The sequence below is a fragment of the Trachurus japonicus genome, chromosome 21, assembly GCF_045865225.1.
Source record: "Trachurus japonicus isolate A0001 chromosome 21, Traja_1.0".
Taxonomy (NCBI): domain Eukaryota; kingdom Metazoa; phylum Chordata; class Actinopteri; order Carangiformes; family Carangidae; genus Trachurus; species Trachurus japonicus.
This window is the reverse complement of record NC_140927.1, coordinates 1,378,550-1,399,329: the sequence shown is the minus strand read 5'-3', so window position 1 is coordinate 1,399,329 and position 20,780 is coordinate 1,378,550. Positions and strand designations below refer to the sequence as shown.

General features: G+C 44.2%; 1 protein-coding gene across 28 annotated transcripts in view; it reads left to right on the top strand.

The window, feature by feature from the left end:
- The window catches only part of tns1b (tensin 1b), a 196,900-nt gene that overhangs the window by 163,582 nt on the left and 12,538 nt on the right, over positions 1–20,780 (top strand). For 9 of the 28 annotated variants that reach the window (XM_085764445.1, XM_085764442.1, XM_085764444.1 and 6 more), the window contains 7 exons: positions 6,972–8,492; positions 9,699–9,779; positions 12,968–13,161; positions 13,246–13,384; positions 16,111–16,206; positions 17,594–17,774; positions 19,542–20,587. In XM_085764445.1, coding sequence (XP_085620571.1) covers positions 6,972–8,492; positions 9,699–9,779; positions 12,968–13,161; positions 13,246–13,384; positions 16,111–16,206; positions 17,594–17,774; positions 19,542–20,587 — 3,258 coding nt within the window. The remainder of the gene's footprint in view (positions 1–6,971; positions 8,493–9,698; positions 9,780–12,967; positions 13,162–13,245; positions 13,385–16,110; positions 16,207–17,593; positions 17,775–19,541; positions 20,588–20,780) is intronic. The other 19 variants (XM_085764458.1, XM_085764455.1, XM_085764456.1 and 16 more) reach the window with 3 other exon arrangements.

The window sequence follows — 20,780 nt, the reverse complement described above, 5'->3', positions numbered from 1 at the left end:
TTAGCTTAGGGCGTGAAACACTTTCTTTGTGCTTTGCTCTCTCTCTCTCTTTCTTTTTCTTTCCATCTTCTGTCTGTCTCACATTTGTAAAGTTAAGTGTATGAGCAGTCATTTGGGACACTGGAAAAATTCTACATCCCAATAATCCCAAAACATGTCCGTCACCCGAAGGCACCCGCGAGACTCTAGACAGTTAAAGCCACTGTAAAGAATCGTGTTGATGCAGCTCTAATACCAGGAAGTATCCCGGTCAAAGAGTGAGAGCAGCTTGCGACTGGAACATTTACCAGGACTCTGATCATAACAGGAGCTGACTGGAGCTGCTCTGAGCAAGGGGTCTGCATAAACTATCAAGACTTCAGGCGAAATGATGCAGCCCTGTCTTTATAGCCTCCAGGCCGAGGTGGGCAAGAGCGAACCCATCAAAGCCTCTCCTCACCTCCAGGATGAGATAGCTATACGGCCAGCTCATCAGACGCTCTCCTCATTTGGCCCTCAGGATTTTTTTCCTCCGCAGCCCTTTCGCTAACAACTGTTGATTACTTTTCCTGAGACGCAGCCTCATCCAGAGTGAAACATGATGCTCTGCTTGGATGAGCTATCTGGCTGATTTATATTGCTGTGTGCGTTGGTTATTTCCATGCTTTTGTGATTGTTGTCAAGTGGTCTTTGTGCTAAATATAGCCGCGCTACCTCTGACCAGCACTGGCTGCAGGTTACTGGAGGAAGGTTACACTTTATATTGCGGTGTGCAGATCTCTTTATACCTACAGTATCATAAATATGAATTTACTTTGTGTTTAACTTTAAATGATTAAATAGAATAAAATAACAATAACAAATACTACATGGCTTTAGTCACAAGTGTGTAGACTCAAACTCATACCATCACCAAATCTCAACAATCCTACACATAAAGGAAAGTGATACATCTGTACCCTTAAATTTATCTACACAAAATTTGTCAAAGACTACTTGAGATTTTCTTTTTTCAATCTCTCCAATATTAATGTGTTTCAGTTTTTTTGTTTTTTTGTTTATATATATATATATATATGTATAAACTTGAACACTTTGCATAGAAGAAAGGATTGGAAGACTGTAAAGACAGAAGACTGAAGTATAATTCATCAAAGATGCAAATGGAGAGAAATTATATTCTGGTAAATGGGCCCTTGAATTTAAATTTTAAGGAAATGTAAAGAGCTAAAAGGGGGGAGAGAGACGTGGAAGGCGGGGTAGGGGGTTGAGGAAAAGAGATTTCTTGTATCTTGCTCCATATTTGCTGTTACAGTAGGTCAGTGGGGGCGGGTTTATGAAAGTGAACAGAACATCCCATATTGATATCGATCAACATTCCCACTTCTGCCTCCATTACCTTGTGCTTTGTTTCGCCGGTCCCAGCAAGTTTGCACTCTCACACATTGATCAGCAGAGATCTTTGATGCATTTTTAATGCGCTGCAAGGCAAGTGTTCATTAAAGCTAGAACAGTCTTCTGTGCTTACATTTGACTAAGCATTTTGTGGCTGTGGCTGTTGGCAGGAGCTGAACTGTACTATACTTAAATGCACTGTATATCCTATTGTGCTTCTCTACCGATGTGCTAAGAAAACCTATCCAAAAATTCTTTCTAGTTCTGGCACTAGCTTTTGCACTGTATATAGATTGTGATTCAGTTGAAATAAATAAAGAAAATGAATCACACAGTCAGTAAGCCACTGTTGCTGTTGCTTTATTTGATCAGATCTGCTTCATTAGCTCCGTTGACTCTTTTAATTATTCGCTCCTCTGTGATCTGAATGAGTAAAATGAACCCATACATTATAATAAGCCTGTAGTGTAGATAATTCATGAGGCCGCAGTGTTACTTAAACCGCTGTCCTTGAGCCCTCATATACATTAAAGATGTGCTTTGATGCCAAATCAATAGTTTAGCCATTAGCCTTTACCAAATATGGCACCGGGGTGTACTTACATATCGTTACACTACTTATACACAAAGCTCTTAATTCTCTTGGGTTTTGTGAATGTAAATAAGTTTTATTTTTGTCCGGCAGTTAGCGGTCGGACCAGTCGAGGCCTGAGGGGATGTTCTCAGAAAACGATTCGTCATTGCTTTTCAGTAATATCACACTTGTGGCCGGTAGACATGGACCTCCAACTGCTTTTGGAATTCCCATACACACTCTCTCTCTGTCTCCCACACACATACACATACACACACCCAAACGTACCATGTGCTGCTCTCTTTCTTGTGTGTGTGTATGTGTGTGTCCATGTAAGCTAGATGGGAAACATGCTATTTCCTGCTCTTCAGGGGGATCTATTGCCACAGAGGTCAGAGGTCAGAGTTCATAGGTTAAGAGGCCACACAGTTGTACCATACTATATATAGAGAAATCTACAAGCTATAACCCCAACTCTATACTTATATATATTAATATACAAGTTGTCACTATCTTGACCTGCTTGATTGCCGGCTTTTGTGATAGGTGGATGTAACTTTTGGCTTTAGCACCACAACCAGTTGCTCATTCCAGACTGGTCCACTCTCCCCTGCTGTTGTATAATTAGTTAAAGGCTGTGAGGTCAGACCTACAGACATTCTCCTCTGACTAATGTGCTTGGGATCACAGAGCAAGTATTTACCTCCTGGGGAGCATGTGAAAACACCAACATGGACACAAGCGGTGTAAGATATCACACAAACACATACCCCTTCCTTATCACACGAAGGATCGCCAACGAAGGTTATTTGTAGAGGGTTACGTGGCGTTGGTGGCGGTTCAAGCCGAATTAAAATGGCAGTAGCAGCAGCAGCACGCACCGCACAGGAGCAGCCTAGACATTAATAGTCTAGCTAAAACAGTGTCGCAATGGATTAGATGGTTTGGATCACTCATCGCTCGCGTAATCTTACAAAGTGAAGACATGAGATCGGAATCAGCATCATCATTGCTGAAAGACATTGAGACATTATCCATTTGGTCTCATGCTATATTGTCCATATTCCCAGGCTATTCTAACATATATTTTATTTAAATTATTGTTCGGAGGTGTATATTTGTTCAGGATTATGTTTTTCTTTTTTGTTGGCATTTGTTTTGTGTGACCTTTATTCAATTGCATATACAGTACTTTGTTGGTCAATGACAAATGCACTGCAAAAACTCAAATATCTTACCAAAAATATTTGTCATATTTCTAGTCAAAACAAATCTCATTGTACTTAAAATAAAACTAATCACATAAAAAGTAGCTTGTTTTTAGACACTTTTTACTTCTTTCAAGGATATTTTAGTAGAAAAATCTGATAGTGGAGGAAGTTTTTCTTCCTGCTTTCACTGGCAGATTTTTCTACTTATTTCAAGTGAAAATTTGTTTGAAACAAGTGAAAATGATCTAAAAACAAGAACATTTTTAGGTGATGAGTCTTATTTTAAGTGGAAAGAGATTAGTTTTGACAAGAAATTAGACATTTTGACAAGAAATAAGACAGATATTCTTGGAAAGATTTTGAGTTTTTGCAGTGTGGATATAGTTGAATATTAATTCATTGTTTAGGGTGGAGTGTTTTATTATTGTTTTTTTTGTCGTTTTTGCTCCTAAATATGAAACGGTAGCCTATTTCTGTTGTACCATACGAAACAGCATACGGGTCTTTTTGTAATATTATTTATTTATTTTTCTTTAATGTATTTATTTATTTATTGTCGTTGTTTTTTCATACCTCTGTTAAGGAGATGTATGTAGATGTATGTAGATGTATGTAGATGTATGTCACGTTTTTTTTTTCTTTCTTTCTTTCAAGGCAAAAAAAAGAAATCATTGCTGAAAGAGTAGAGGGAAAGGGAGAAGAAGCAGGAAACAAGCCAGTTGGTGTGGGAATCTGTGAGTCAAGTGAGGGGAAACTGTCATGGTGCAATCCATAACCGTGTAACTTCCATCACGTCTTTATAGTTATCAGCTGGAGGGTGGATGAATATGTTTCGACCGTCCTGCGAGTGCGTGCTAATGTGTACAGATGACACAACAGACAGTGTGTATGTGCGTAACCGTCCCACCATCACCACAGCACAACTGAAATCTCTACATCTGCTTTTGTTCAGTGCTTTTTTTTCTCTTTACAAGTGCTATAAACGCTCTATACGAATCAGGATCTGGATGAGGAGTGTATTCATCTGTCTGTTTTCTACCCGCTGAGCTTCTTTCTGTTTTCTCCATCTGCCTGGAGCAGGGTGGAGTTTGCTCCCTTGCTTCCCCAGCCTTGGAGAGAACTCGTTAAAAGACCGTTGTTGGACCAAGTAGCTCTTTCCATTACATGAGTGTTTGACACCAGTGGGCTAAAGGAGGGGCAGCTATCTGTATGTTTGCATGGAAAGGGTGAGCGTTAGTGTATATGCATGTGTTACAGTATGTGCGTTTCTCAGGGCACGTTCGTCTCACTTACTTCAGATGGAGTTATTGGGAAAAAAAAAAAAAAAAGGGCCAAAGTAGAGAAACTGGGCTTGAAAGTGCATAATATCAAGGAAGTGGGTGTGTGCAGTAGAGCCTGACCTAATGGGACTGATGTCATTCTATCAAACTCTATACTCTGGATTTCAGTGGCTCCTTACTGTCCCACCTCCCTCGTACACCGTCAAACAGGCTGTTGTGATAGACCTCCCACACACGCACACACAGCAGGAGCAGCCTTTAGACTAGTGGGAGCCACTGAGCAGCAGCAGCAGCAACAGCAGCAGCAGCTCTCCTGATCCGGCCAGACAGCGCGCTATTCAGGAGACAGGGAGGAGGAGGAGGAGGAGGAGGAGAAGAAGGAACAGTAGCCAAAACCAACTCCCCCAGCAACTCCTGCTGTAATCCCTCATGTCCCACCCCAGGGGCTCCTCTGCAGGGCTTCTCCCAGCTTAGTTTTTGAGGCCGTATACTCTCATCCACTGCTCACACAGGTAGGGGGAGAACCTGTTGTTGTGTTTCTTTTGACAAGGCTTTGACTTGCTTTTGAGGTGACTTGTTGAAGCGTTGTAGCTCTCCGGCGCTCAGGATGGGAAGTCGGTTGAGCTTGTGCGTAGCTTATCATCTTAATTGCGCAAGTCACATTTGGCTTTAGTGCAGGTGATTATAAAGGTACTGAAATGGAGAGAGCAAGGGGGGCTCTTCTTTCACGACTTCTGTCTATGTTTATCAGGATGATGGATGCATTTAAGGTGTGTGTGTGTGTGGATGGGAATGCATGCACAACGTCTAACTTGATACTTAAGCAGTTTAATGAGCTATATAAATATGTAATGATGACTTGATTTGGAGACTCTTGCCTTAGCAACACTGAAGAATCCACATTAAATAGCTAAAAAAATCCCAAAAATGTATTGCATTATTATTCATCTTGTTTGACTAAAGTCTATTTGTTTTATTATAGTCATGCCAGCTTGAGTTTTGTTTGACTGCACTGACTAGAGCACAGGTTACATTGTCCAAATGACAATGCTGCCTACAACAGACCACTACAATTAGACTAGACTTGCTAGACACCACTCTGGACACTTTCCCCGCATGCGGTTCACTAATGTACCAATCAATGTAAACCCACTAACGGTTTAGTAGTAGTAAACATACACTGTGATTTTCTGTGACCGAGAGCAGTGCAGATTGGTTTCCAGCAGAGAGCCTGACAGGGCAGCAGCAGCGGCAAACCTCTTGGCAAGTTGCCTCAGGCCAAGCCAAGGAGACCTTGTAGTACTGAGCTTGTGTACACCCACCAGGCTCAGTTACAGAGCCCTGTATTCACTGAAGCTGAGATGGAGATATCTATAAGTTACAAAGACACAGACAGGTTCTTTGTGCAGCTCCTTTTCCCAGCCGTCGAATCTGATTTGGTTATCAGGGCATGCCTCCATAGGTTATGAGGTTCCTTGGTAACTGTAATGGACAGGGGAAGAGGAATTGTCAGAAGGTATTGTTTCATTCTATACCCTCTTGAACTATGTTAAACCACGCAAACCGTGTGAAAGATACGAGGAATAGATTTTTTTTTTCTCAGACTTCACCCTGTTAAGGTCACACACTCTCTGTTCCTTAATATACAGTATCTTAGTCTGGTGTGCTGTGTGGGAGGGAAAAGGTGCATGCACAGTAATAATACAGCATGTGTGTGTTTCAGCTTTCGCAGTGTGATTCCTCAGTGTGTCGAGCTTTTGTTTTGCCTTAGCTTTTCGGGGGCCAGGAAAAGACTCCAGGCCTTCCTTTTTACTGAGTGAGGCTGATTTTCCAGTGATGACTAAATTCTTCTGATCGGGGCACCCCACTTCCTCTTCGCTGCTGGAATTGGGCGTGGCTTCGTGTGAACGTCCAGTAGTTGTGCATGTGCATTTGGATTCAAAAGCTTTGTGCTATTCCAACTGAGCTCATGAGTTAACAAATAGGTTGATTAGAAGTCCATGATGCTCATTCATCCATCAGTTCTTTTTTATATGAGCTTAATCTATTCACAGTCCAGAGATCATGAGCAAATCAGTCAGTCAATAGCTGATTCATTTTGTGTTGTGCCGGCATTGCTCAGGTGGCACAGATAAATCCAGCTGGCTTGAGAAAGTGCAAATCAGGCTCCTGTGATTTCATCTTTTTTTCCACAGTGCATGCCACAGACCCTGCTCATTTCCTGAAGCTGGCAGAATAGGTGGACACGAGCCAGTGTTTAATTTAACTGCAGCTATTTTGGCCATACCCACACAATCTCCCAGCACTCCTGCTTCTGTCTGCTCACTCTTTGCTCTTAAATGCCATGATAAATATTGTGTGCTTATATTTAGAAGATTACACATTTTATTTATTTCTGTAATGGCCAAAGAGCTGTACAACTCTAAAAATACGCAGGCAACAAAAAAATTGCTCTACGCATAAATGGTTGCTAATCGCTGTATTGGGTTTAATCTGATTCTAATGCGACTCTTTCGTGCTTGTTTGTTTTAGACGTCATCCACACCCAAGGACCCCTGGATGGCAGCCTCTACGCCAAGGTTCGCAAAAAGGAGTCAGTTGAAGGAACAGTGACGGCGAATGGCCTCCCGCCCACTGCTGTCGAACATGCCCTGCCTGCAGTCGACCATGCCTTATCAGTGAGCAGCGACTCGGGAAACTCTACTGCCTCCATCAAAACTGATCGAACTGATGAAGCAGCGACGGCCCCTCAGACATCCACGGTGAGCCAGACCCACATTCCTGCAGTCGAGGAGTCTGCCTCGGCCCTTCACCACGTCCCACCTGCCCAGCAATCAATCAGTCCCCAAGAGAAACAGGAGCTGGAGCAGCTGCTGAGTGGTCTGGAGGGACCCATGCACCGACAGGGCTACCTGTCCACCCCGCCATCTGCTGTTGGGGGGATGCTCCACCTGGTGCCCGCCCAGGTCCACGTCAACGGGCACAGCACGGTTGAACGTGAAACAGACATTTTAGACGATGAGCTGCCCACCAGCCAAGAGGGCAACAGCGTGGACAGCCTCGGGACCTTCTCCTCCACAGACGGTAGGGCCACACCGGCTGATCTCTACTACCAGTCCGAGCCTCTTATGAATGGCCAGGACCATGTCCCGTACCTGGAGCGCAGCGTCCCGGAAAAGCCTCTGGAAACCGTCCAGCCACCGATCGGCAGAACCAACAACAAACCCGTCACTTTGACGCAAAGTGATTCAGCGCCGTTATCGGTTTCTTACATGGCCACCCAGAACGGCAGTATGTACCGCTCTCACTCGTTCGGTGGGGATCCCAAATCTATGCCGCAAGCTCCCGCCCGCACCACCAGTAGTAGGGAGGCAGTCCAGCGTGGTCTCAACGTCTGGCAGCGGTTCGGTGTACCCGAGGAGCCAGTGACTGAAGGAGTCACTTTTAGTCCTCCTCCCTCTGTCGCAGCAATGCCCAGCCACCACAGCCTCCCACAATTCCCCAATCGCCACAGCGCCTCCCAGCAAGAGATTGAGCAATCTATCGAAACCCTTAATCTCCTCATGTTGGACCTGGAACCGGGTCGTTCACAGGTGCCCAAGTCCCAAAGCGCTCCCCTGCAAGAAAACAGTGTTATTGTTGTGACCACCCAGCCGTCCTTTTCCCAGAGCCAAACCAGGCCGTCCTACCAGGGCGATGCCGCCATTCATACCCACTTTTCGGGTCCTAAGTCCACCTTGGCCAACCACGCATCACCAGCTCAGATATTACCTGGGAAGCCTAGTACGCTAGATGCTACACCTGTCCACGGATCTCTGGGCTACCCCTCTGAAATCACTGGAACTAGTCTTCCCTCTCAAGCGTCCCCTACTGTAGCTGGAGATGTCCAGCTGAGGCCTACCAACACCTACCCACCAAGCACACTGTCCCATTCTGCAGAGGTCTTTGAGTCTCACAGAAGCCCCAGTGCTGCGTCAGCATCATCCCAACCCAGGGACAGTGAGCCTGATGAAGTCTTCAACGTTGAAGGTCTGGTGGCCCAAAGAGTGGCTGGTAAGACGCATCATTACCTTATTTCACCCTGATAATTTAAATTTGTGATGTTGCCACTTTTGAGTTAAAAACAAACAAACAAAAAAACAAACACCTGTTAGCCACCAGTGGGTTGCATCCTCAGTAGCATTGATGATCTCATAGATTTCTTTAGTCTGTCCCGAACAATATAACAGGGAAATCCATTCCAATAATTCCACAGACTCCTGACCTACAATGCATCTAAGAGGAAAGTAATATAGGTGCAGTCTGTGGAAATATTGATTTTTTTTACTTGTTTGTCACAACCTTGTCCTGATTCTCAGTAAGACAAAGACATCTTTGAGATAATAGAAAGCTTGATGAAATGGAGAAATACAGTAGGCTATGTCATGTCTCGATAAGGCTGTTTAATTCCTATTTTACTACAAGTTCATGTGATCCATCTCGAGGGCCAGATTGGTTTGTGTCGGTTGGCCTTTGTAATGTGTTTATTGTTGCAGAAAATACAGGACAGGGCAAAGCACTGAAGAATAATATTGTTTCCATCTGTCACACTCTGTGCGCTCATCTCCCTTGGAAAACACTGCTCTGTTCTTATCTCATTTCCTGAATGTCACCTCATCGGCCCCCATCACTCAGGCTGAAACAGGAAGTGTTTTCCCCAGTCCGGCAGGTTGACAGTCCCTAGATAAGCGCATCAGACATCCTGCAGAGCAGCAAGACGTGGAGCAAAGTCAACATACAGCAGCATGAAAGCCGAGCCCCGATGTAGCGAATGCTTCACTTCACTTTAGTGCTGTTTAAACAGAGTGATTGTTCCAATTACACAATACAAAGTGCTACTTTAACAACATTAGAAGATGGAAACATAGGGTTTTGTTCATGTGGGGTAAATGACATGATCTTGAGAGGTGCTCCTTTTTTCTCATGACTTCTATGACTATGGTAAAGACAACAGGACAGGTTTATAATGTGGGGTCTATACTATACAGTAGATTAGCATTCATCACATGTTTGCATCATGTGTTCATATCCAAACTTCTGTGACAGGAGTGGGAACCTTTGATATGAATAGAAAATATCAGTTACCTTCTTATTCTCCTGTTCTCATCATAGGCGGGACCTCATCCTCTGTCTGCTTGTTTTCTTTTTCCTTTTAAGTTTTACCATCATCATTTTTCCTCTCTCTCTCTTTCTCTCATATCATTCATCTTCTTTACCCAGAATATTCAGCTCGTGCCAAAAGTGTCATCCCCAGCATGACCTCCCCTCAGTCTGAGCACCGCCGTTCTCACTCCCTCTCGGGTTGGTTCTCCCATCCTGTCTGAAGGAACACTCCAAAGAAAAAAAAGGAGTGGTCCTTTTTTTCTAGTGTTCCTTCCATTTCAAGTCTGTATCTGCTTTGCCTTGGAGTGCAGTGCTCTTTGGTTTTTAATGATTTATCATTTCTTGTTTGTTTCACTTCCTCTTTCTCCCATAACACATAACACATTTTTCACTGCCGTCATCGGGTTTGCAAGGCAGCGTCATCAAACTAACCTTCGAATGATTTCTTTCTACTTCATCCCTCCTTTCTGTTTGTTCTGAGCTGTTTTATAGCTCAAGGTAAGGAAATTACCCTAGCTGTGCTGCAGGGGAAAAAAAAAACTCAATTGGATAATGTTAAAGTTTCACAAGAATGAGACAGGGGAAGCACAAAGAAGGCTCTGTCCCCTGCCAGAAGAGAGCATGTCACAAGATCCTTTTTGCCAAACTGGGGGAACAATACTGAGGCCAGGATACACTGGACTCATTCAAGGCCGCTTTTTTTCACTAGCACTATTTTGAAGATTTACGAAGCCAGATAAAGGACACCAAATCTAGGAGAGAGACCACAGTCCTAGTTGGAAACCTCACTGTACGTGTCCGCTGGGAGACAGCCACCACAATGCAGAAAGGATTGTTCCATGTAGGGCCCGAGGGTGTCAGGGGCCAGTCTGGCCTCTTTACTGTACCGCAGACAGCAATATCCGTTTTAGTGATGCAACACTACGTCAACGTTTACATGTTGAATTGTAGAGTTGGAATGAAGTTCTCCTGAGGTCATATCTTCAGTCGTCATGGCCAACAAAAAAAAGTTAAATTTGCATCCAAAATAAACTGTTAATTACAATACTGTAATTGATCCCTTCTGTCTTACCTTAGCTAACCTCTCAGGTGTGCACATATGGAGACAGAAAAAAAAAAAAACAGAAACCCCAGGATCACCTATCAGGTTTATGGTTTTGGACTCTATCCCGTTCTTAGTCCACATGATAACTGGATTTTAAACAGCTGGAAAATGGGAGAAGAGAATGAGAAAATTGTCAGTGCTAGGGATCTCCAGCCATCCCAGCTGGAAGTCATTAGCCGTCGCTAGGGCAACAGCGGTGTTTGACAGTGCTCTGCTGTTGTGCAGTGCATCTGTTTCTCAGTTTCCAGGCTTGGTGCAATGGTGGGTGTGTTTCTGGCTGGGGGGGTGTTGACTACATGCTTTTCAGTGCTGTCAGATCCAAGATTTTTTTTTTTAACTATCACCATGCCAACAGCTAAAGTTAAATCAATAGCCCAATCTTAAGAAATGGCCTGACAAACATATCACCGCTTTGTGACATCAGTAGCTATTTAATAATTTCATTTCATTAGGCTACATCAGATGAAATGCCATAATAATCAACCGGTTTACAGCCAACAATATACTGTTGTATTATAATGTAATCAAAGCTACATGATAAAACGCACAAATTTAGAGGATTTCACTAGCTTCATAGACTCTCATAGAGAACAAACTTTTTTTTTTACATGGCAGTGGCATTTTGCTTCAAAGTAAAATGAATGAATTAGATTAGATACATATTTTTCAATGATTCCACAACAGTCTGTTTTCAAAAGCTTCTATTTAAAAGGAGCTTCTAAGTTCTGCTGTTGTTACTACATACTGTAGCTAACATTAGCCTAGCTTTTTACTTACCAGCCCAGAAGAAATGTGAGTTCAGCATCAAACTTCATTCATTTAATCACTGTCTCACCAAGTCATGCCAATGTCTCCATCCTTAGTTAGCATTCTAACCAGCTAGCTTCAGTTAGAGATATCTCCAATCCCCCCTGAGGATGTACCTAGCTCTGGCGTAGCTTTTTACTTACCAGCCCAGAAGAAATGTTGTGAGTTCAGCATCAAACTTCGTGGACGACACTCTGTCAAGTGAGAATTACCATGAAGACCCCCTCCCAGCAAGAAACTTTTTTTTTTTACATTAGTCTCAGATCTTCCCGTTTGGGCTAAATCAGTTTTTGAGGTGAGAAACAGGAGATGTAGTTGTAGTTAGGTGGCCATACTGTTTTAGCGACGTATCACAAAACATCTGGGAGTATCACTAAGAATAGGTTCAAAATGCCTCAGCATAAAACAGCACCACAGAATTTATTATCCCAGTTTTCCCACTCATTTCTGAAATCTAAATTCTTCCCCCTCTTTCTCCTGCTAACCTTCATCTCGTTCCAAACTGCGGAACAGCCAGTGATAAGTCTTTCTGGCTTTGCAGATTTGGCCAGTGATTCATGCGTTGCTACCTCGACCCGCCAGTCAATGGCATCGCATATTAGGTTAAAACTCTTAACTCAAAATCCTGTTTGTTTTATGCTGCCAGCTTTCTCTCTTTCGCTTTTTCTTTCTCTCCCTCCCTCTGCGGGTCTCTCGCTTCAGACTAGATTAACTAAAATGATTTTATTGGCTGCTTTGAGGTTCAGCCAGAATTTGCCACATTGACGCATTATATAGCACTTAATTTGCACCAGTGTATGAGAGAAGTCTTGAGAGAACATTTTTCTCTCAGTCTAACAAAAACACTGCTGCTTATTTCGGTTTCAGCTGATGCTACATGGGGTTACTTCATGTTATATTTCCAAGGCCATGGTTTTATTTTCTCTCGGCTTTGAAACACTTGTAACAGCTTGTGTGTTGTGCTTTGCTGGAGATGATTCCTGGACCAATGAACTTCTGAAGAATGGTCAAACCCTGTGACTTAACTGGTTTCAGTTTGATCAACAGTTAACCTTCCATTGACCTCGTGTGTGTGCATGTAAGATATGAAAGTCTGAAGAACCACAGCCTTCTGCAAAAGCTTCTTCATGTGTGATTGCTTGTAAAATTCACACTACAGCCTGTGCAGTGAGCTTTCACTCTGGCTGATAACTGTTAACATTGGATGCTGTGAAGGAAGGAAGCAGCGTGATGGAGCAACCATTGTACGGTGGCCCCTGAGGTGCAAATCACAACAGCAAATCAGAAAACACAACACAAAAAGAGAAAACACATCGACAAATCAGAAAACACAACAACAAAACAGTAATTTGTCGTTGTCTTTTCTCTTTTTGTGTTGTGTTTTCTCTTTTGCTGTTGTGATTTGCACCTCAGGGCCATCGTACTATTGACTTTGCCTCTGTAGAATTCTAACACTCTCTTCTGCATCATACAGGCGTCCAGGCCCGTGCCGTTTCCACGGAAGAGCCCGCGACTCTGCCTCGCCAACGCATCACCAGCGACGGTCACTATCAGAACGGTCCCGACAGCGAGCCCTCTCCTGACGTCCCGCTGCGATCCCCCGTTCGATGTGTTTCTCCTGAGTTCGCCAACGCCATAGCGTTGAACCCTGGAGGACGGCCCAAGGAGGTGGGGAAGCAGCACACATCTATTCTGCACCGTTGTTGTGTTTGTCTCTCTTTTTTTTTAATCCCCTTGTTCCCCCCCCTACAGAGAAATATGCACAGCTACCGTGAGGCCTTTGAAGAAATGGAAGGAGGCACCGTTAGTCCTACACCCACAATTGGTGGTGAGGTGTTACCCCAAACCCCTGCATTCCCCATCTCGCCGCAAACCCCTTACTTCAACCTGTGTAAGTTCCCCCTCCGGCTGACAGAGGGCACTGTGGAGCTCAGGCCTAGTTAGCCAGGCAAGATGATGAAGTCATTTGTGACAGTACATGAGAGAATTAGTAAAACAATAGGCTGGATCAGACAGTGGGAGTCAGTGCTTACTTCATAGTCTTTCTGTAACTGTGATATTGACAGAACCTAGTGTGGGAACATTTTTTAAGATGAAAGAGGGACAGGGTTAATTTTTTAACACTTGGAAGACACTGAGGGTAATTCATGTTGACTTACAGTAACTTCTCTCTTTATGTGTTTCATTTGGTGCCACATATTCCGAGTCATGAAAGGAAGAAAAAAAAAAACACTATTACCTCATCCCATTTTCATTCAGATTGTAAATGGGCTGCATTTCCAGTGTCCAGTGCGTGAGTGGGAAGTTGCAGCCCTGTGGCCTTGTGTTGGCTCATCAAAATGCCTGAGTGGCCACGTCTCATGAAAGACCGAATCCCCCCCCCCCCAGCCTTTTCTCACAAGAATGTCTGCAGTCATCATTCAGCAGACGCAGAGCCAGAAAAACAAGAGACAGAGGGAAGCCAACTCAGTCCGGTGTAATCTCACCGGCTGCTTGATCACGTCTCTGTTGTCAGTGTGACTCCAGAAAACAGGGACGATATAGACAAAACCAACAGCCTAGGCCAATGTCCACTACCTTCTTCCCCTGACCCCCCCCACCACCCTTCAGTTTCACATACACCTCTCACTAAATCAAGTCATGTGTTAGGTAACGTATCGTTTACCAACTCTGCCAATTACCTCATCCCGTCCTCTTGCCTATCTCCCCCAGGGCACACCCATAAAATCTAGCCATAAAAACACACGCCACATATTTTTAACACCCACTCTGTGGCGTAACAACCCCTCCGCCCCCTTTCCCCTCAAATTGGGAAGATTGCTCAAGCCGTGACACCGCACACTAACAAGAGTATTAAATCTCTTCATCGGTCGTGTTTTTAAAGGACCACAAATTCTTAATAATCTTTTTTCTCAGCTCTGCAGTTTTGCAGTTTTTGGCAAAAACCTGTTAGAAGTGCATGGTTAGTTGACTGATTAGTGCACGTGACACCATCATCTGAGTGTCCTCAAATCACAATCCCCCCTAGTGTCCACTTAGTCTGTCCCCTCGCCCTACACAAATGTGGGGGCATCCAGGTTGCAAGTACAAAGAATTGATTTGGATTCTTTGGTAAGTGGAGGATGCACGTGTCTCTACCGGAGTTCCACTGTCCCACGACGTCAGCCATGTTGAGCCCCTCTCCCCCTCCCATCCCCCTCCCTCCCTCTCCTCTCCTCTCCCCTTCCCCTTCCTCCCCATTACCACATCCCTGTTCCTTCTCTCTGCCCGAGTGACCCTTCGCCCATCACGTATCACAGTCCTGCACCGCTTTGGCATGAGAGCCACACGAGAGCAGCATCAGCAACCAAATGGACACAATGTGGAGCCAGCCACACATCAGACACACACACACACACACAGCAGACTCTGGATCAGTGAAAAAAATATGAAGTTTCTTTGATGATCAAAATCTGATAACATCTCGATAATGATGGTTATGATTAAATGGTTAAAATGGAAACATGGAAGACGTAGTGAAAAGTGTGCTTTGCCATGAATCCGCACACATACAGTACACCCACACACACAAATGTGCCATTATTGTGACCTTTCACTCTCAACTGCTGCTGCTCTGTGTAGCTGTTCATCTCATTTGTGTTTGGGTTCCTGTTGCTGCCATATTTCACTGCAACCAGCACCCTGCCTGCCCCTCCCACCACCAGCCCTCCCCCCCGCCAAAAGCCTCAATTACTGAGCCATTTATGTCTTGTTGTTTGATATTGTTGCCAACAATACGTTTGTTATCCCAAGAGCTTCTTTTTTTTTCCTCCAAATGATTATTCATGTTCACACTGGAGGGAAAAAGGGAGTATTTAGCACTGCAGCGAATATTAATGAAGTGGGAAGCAAAGCATCACTTGGAGAACAACACATTCAAAGGAAGATGATTGTAGTCATGTAGATATTAATGTAAACGAGTAATAAAACACACTGTAGGCCTACTCCTCATCTTTCCCTCCGGTGTTAATATAGCAGAGACTGTGTCAAAGTTCATATTGTTTCATGGACAATAATAAAATGTAACTCAGGGATGTTAACATCACTAGAGTAAAAAGAGTGTTGATCTAAAATAAGAACAACTATGTAATACGAATTTAATTTTCATGTGATATGTGTCAGTCTAGGGAACCACGTGTCATTCAGATTGACCCAGTTCTGCTTTGATTGTGTTGTGACACACAGCTCATTCTGCTGTTGGCAGACTGAGGTGTTGTCACAGCCAGAGGTTTGTCAGTCACAGTGCTATTGGTCACGTGCATGTTTTACCCCTCCATCAGAGCATGAGGCATGGGCACACCCCTCTGAAGATACCGCTCGTGTGTTACCCCAAGTCGGTACATTAAATATGTCTCATCTTGACAGCTGTATACCTGTACACCGTTCTGTGTAGAACGACTAGCATTCGAAAAATTCAATAGATATAATATTGTTTTCGATTTCTATCAGTTCACTCAATTTTTTTCTCTCCCCAAAATAAGGTGAAAAATCACAGTTAGAGTGTGAAAACAGGTAGCACCTGTCAAGATCTGTGTGCTGTATGATGCTGCTTGCTGATGACTGTCCATTTCCCCTCAGGTCGGTCCCCTCCTGGTCTCGCCAAGACGCCACTGTCAGCCCTGGGGTTGAAGCCCCACAACCCGGCAGAGATCCAGCTGAATCAAACGGGCTCAGGTTGGTTGTTAGACTGAATTTCAGAGTCACAACACATGCAGTAACTATTATGTTAAAGGGATAGTTCATCATTTTGGCAAAATGGCCCTTTGCCATAATCCCTATAGTTTCAGGAGTAGGTTTGTTACCTTTATTTGTCAGTGCAAGCTCTTTTTAGAACGGCGGAGCAGAGCCGTGAGCTGCTCAGAGCTACGCTACAGAGGCTAACAGGATTTCTTGGTTTCCCTCATCAAACTCATCAAATACACAATCCAACAACTCCAAAACGCTCTGGTGGACAAGTTGTGACCTGCACATTCACCACGCTATGAGATAATAACAGAACGTTACGTGACAGAGTTGTTTTTGAGGCAAATGCAGAGACTGCTTGCCCAAAACTGCCCCTGATGTGAATGTGCATCAGTGGTTTTGCATGAACTTAACTCGAAAACAACGTTCCGTTATTATCTCATAGCGTGGTGAATGTGCAGGTCACAGCTTGTCCACCAGAGTGTTTTGGAGTTGTTGGATTGTGTATTTGATGAGTTTGATGAGGGAAACCAAGAAATTCCATTAGCCTCCGTAGCGTAGCTCTGAGCAGCTTGCGGCTCTGCTCTGCCGTTCTAAAAATAGCTTGCTCCGACAAAATAATCACAGACTCCTGAAATGATAGGGATTATGGCAATGGGCCAATTTGCCAAAATGTTGAACTATCCCTTTAAATTGTCTATGGAATGGAGTCTATTAGAGTAGGATAACGAACACTTGTGTAACTCACACAATGTAAAGAAAGGATGTTCATTTGTAGTAACAATGTAAAATCACTGCTAGCGTACAAACACAACACAACTTTCTCAAATACACCTCTTATGAATTTCTCTCCTGTGACATCCTCCTGTCAGACCTGCACTCTCTTTACTAACACACAGTATGAGAAATGCAGCACAGAAAATACCTTCTCTCCTCTGCTGTGCATGTGTTGCTTTACAATCTTCTGTTTCTCTGGATTATCTCCAATGATGCTCCACAGACGATGAGAGCAGTGAGGGTGAGGAAGGTAAGAGTGCTGCTGAAGAGCCACTGATCCTTAACCACATCCCATTTCTTCACCTGTCCATCATGCCTTTTCCGACCTTTTTTCCATTTCCTTTATTGTCTGGAACAGTAGAAAACAGTCTTTATGTATATATGATAGAAATATATACTAGATTCAAAACATTAGCTGTTGTGCCGCTCATTCTGAACTGCATCTGCTCATTTTTACAGTTTTCTTTTTCTTGCGCTGCATCATCTGTAATTCATGACAAGACCACCTACCATGTAATATTCACAGGCGAACCACTGAATTGTCACGCCCAAAAGAATATGCTTTGTGACTCATGGAGAAACCCGTCTCTGTCACACGCAGCTCCGAGAAGCTACGTGGAGTCTGTGGCGAGGTCGGCGGCCGCAGGTGGAGAATCGTCCACGTCACCGCGGAGCCTCAGCCCGCTGGGAGAGAGCAGCGGCCAGCAGAGAAGTCCAAGTCCCTCTGCCCACACACTGAACCCTCCTCTGTCCAGCAGCAGTCCCATCCAGACCTCACAGGGGTGAGTCAGATGCTTTTCTGTGTCCATGGTCAGATCTTAAAGGAGACATATTATGCCCCTTTTCCATAAATTAAAATAGTTCCCAGGTGTCTTAATGACATGTCTGTGACATGGTTTGGTCAAAATACCCCAAGGATCAAACATCACAGCTCTTTTCATCCTCTAGAAATAGCCCTGTTCAGAACGGCTGGTTTCAGTGCCTGTCCCTTTAAATGCAAATCAGCCACTGTTCGCCCCGCCCCTTCTACTGGTACCAGTACTTACAGGTAGGGGTGGTATTATGCAAATTCGAAAACTAATGACATCCTTATCAGAAAACTGAGGGAGCAGCTCTAAAAACCACATGGATTACAGCCTAGGGAGCCTGAAAATTATAGATTTTTTTTGTCAGTTCTCACATTTTGGGGGCCAGAAGTCAAGACAAACACCCAAATATATGTCAAAGAGCCTTCAAAAAGTGATATTTCCATAATATGTCCCCTTTAAGAATGCATTTTGAAGAAATTAGTTAAAGTGTTGTTAAGAGAAGGAAGAGACTTCTACATAGTCACATGGTCTTTAAAATTAAGAAGTTGTCCTCCTTGTTTCTTTAAAAAAAAAATATATATATATATATATACAGGTAATAGCCTACTCAGAAAATTAGAATATTGTGAAAAAGTTCATTCATTTAAGTAATTCAACTTAAAAGGTGAAATGAATATATTATTTAGACTCATAACAGGCATTGCAAGATATTTCAAGCTTTTATTTGTTAGAATTTTGATTATTATGGCTTACAGCTTATGAAAACCCCAAAATCAGAGTCTCAAAAAATTAGAATATCGTGAAAAAGTTCAATGTTGTAGCTCAAATTGTCACAGCCTCGTCAGCCAATTAATCCAAAACACCTGCAAAGGGTTCCTGAGCCTTTAAAAGCTCTCCGTCTGGTTCAGTACAGTTCGCAATCATGGGGAAGTGAATGAACTTTTTCACAATATTCTAATTTTCTGAGTATTACCTGTATATATAGTATATACAGTATATATATATTTATTGTTTTTAACACAGATAATGTACAGTCAGAGGGACAATAACATTTTTTTCATCCAATTTGTTTTTCTTCTCTTGGTTACATTGATAGGCTTCCTACCCATTAATATATTAGTTTTAATATTTTTTGGTTTGGGCCCCTGGGTCTTTTTTTGTCAGTATACCGCTTGTCTTCAAGTGAGCCTTCCTCTTGTCAGCTTTCTGCTACCATCTATGGTGTTTGGGTCGGTTTTGACCAGAGTCTTAAATCAGCTGTAAAACGCACTAAATCAATTATTTATCATCCCATTTGTTTCTCATTTCTTGGTTACATTGTTAGGCTTCCTTATCCATGAAAAAGTTGGTTTTGCACTTATGATATCAGTTTGAACTCTCATGATTGTTCTTACCGTTATAAACCACACCACAAATGTCATAATTTTAACCAGAGCATTTTAGAATTTTGTGTTTTATTTTGTTTAAATTGAGGTTCCTGGTAAAGTGAAAAAGCCTTGATGCTATAAACAATTTTATGTGGTATTTGTATGCATTTAAAACCTGAAAACGGGTCACTGGTCACCCGAACACCAGAGAAAGGTGCAAGCATTTTCCCATTCATTCTCTGTAATATTAATTTCTAAGTCATCTCTCCATGCATTCAGTATACAGTGGGAATTGTGTCTTTCCTTCTTCTTAGGCAGAATGAAGCTCTGTGTCCACCTACCAAATTAATAAACTTTTCCATTTCTCTCCCAGTGACCGGCCCTTAACAGAAAGCAGTGTCAGCACTCCGTCCCAACCCACTACTGATTCAGGCTTCCGCTCCCAGGCCACAGAGAGCGCCTACCCCACCCCCACCCCCTCATATCAAGCCGTGAATACTCCCACCTCCTCCTACCTGGATTCCAGCTCTCCGGCCTCTTCCTACCTTGGCGCCGCTACGCCTACGTTGTCCTACCTTGGTCCTAGCACTCTGCTGGGGAGCTACGGGGCCTCAGATCCAAGCCCACCCAACTCAGAACCCTCCCAGATCACGTTCAGCCACGGAAGCCCCCGCGCACAGCACCGGAGCAACGTCCTGGGCTCGGCTCACAGTCCCGTCCTCCAGCAGCGCTCCAACGCTCACCAGGACGTTTCCATCATGGGTCAGATGCACATGCTGCCGGCCAACGGCTTCGACGCGGGCGTGCCGGGCCTCATGCCGAGCGGTAGTCCCGTCCTCGGCCGCCGTCTGTCTCAGGGAGCTCAGAATAGCCCGGTCCTCAGCAGACAGGCTTCTTTGGGACAGGGCTCCCAGCGCAGTCCGGTCCTCAGCAGACAGCCGTCCCTGGGCCAGCCCCTGCAGAGCAGCCCCGTGCTCAGCCGCCAGCCATCTGTCACGCACCCCCAAGGAAGTCCGGTTTTGGGCCGCCACCCGTCTGTGTCAAAGGTGTCCCAGAGAAGCCCCAGCCTGGACCGCCACCCCATGCACAGCGGTTACACCACCCCGGACGAGAGACACGGGAACCTGTCCAGGCAGAGCAGCTCCTCGGGCTACCAGGGACCACCCACTCCCTCCTTCCCCATCTCCCCCGCGGGCTACCAGGATGGGGGGATGATGGGTGTAGGGTTCAGGCAGGGGAGCCCAGCCCCTGGTTTCCAGCCCCAGCTTCCGGAGAAGAGGCGGATGTCAAGTGGAGACAGACCGAATGGAGCGCTGTCCTATGGCACGCTGAACGGGAAGATGGTGTCTCCAATGGGCGGAGGGGGAAATCAGGGCTACTTCCACACCCTCTCTGACTTCTCCAGGTTCAACATGCCCGGTAAGGACATATTCTCTCTGGGCTATGATCACGATTAAAGGCATACTTCACCCAAAATTGATAATTCCCCAATTTTCTACTCATTGTCATGCCAAGGAAGGGTTTGGAGAACTTTCTGAGTCATCAAAACTCTTTTGGAGTTCCAGGGGGGGTCTGGCTGGCAACAAATTTTCATATAATGACGGCGGATAGA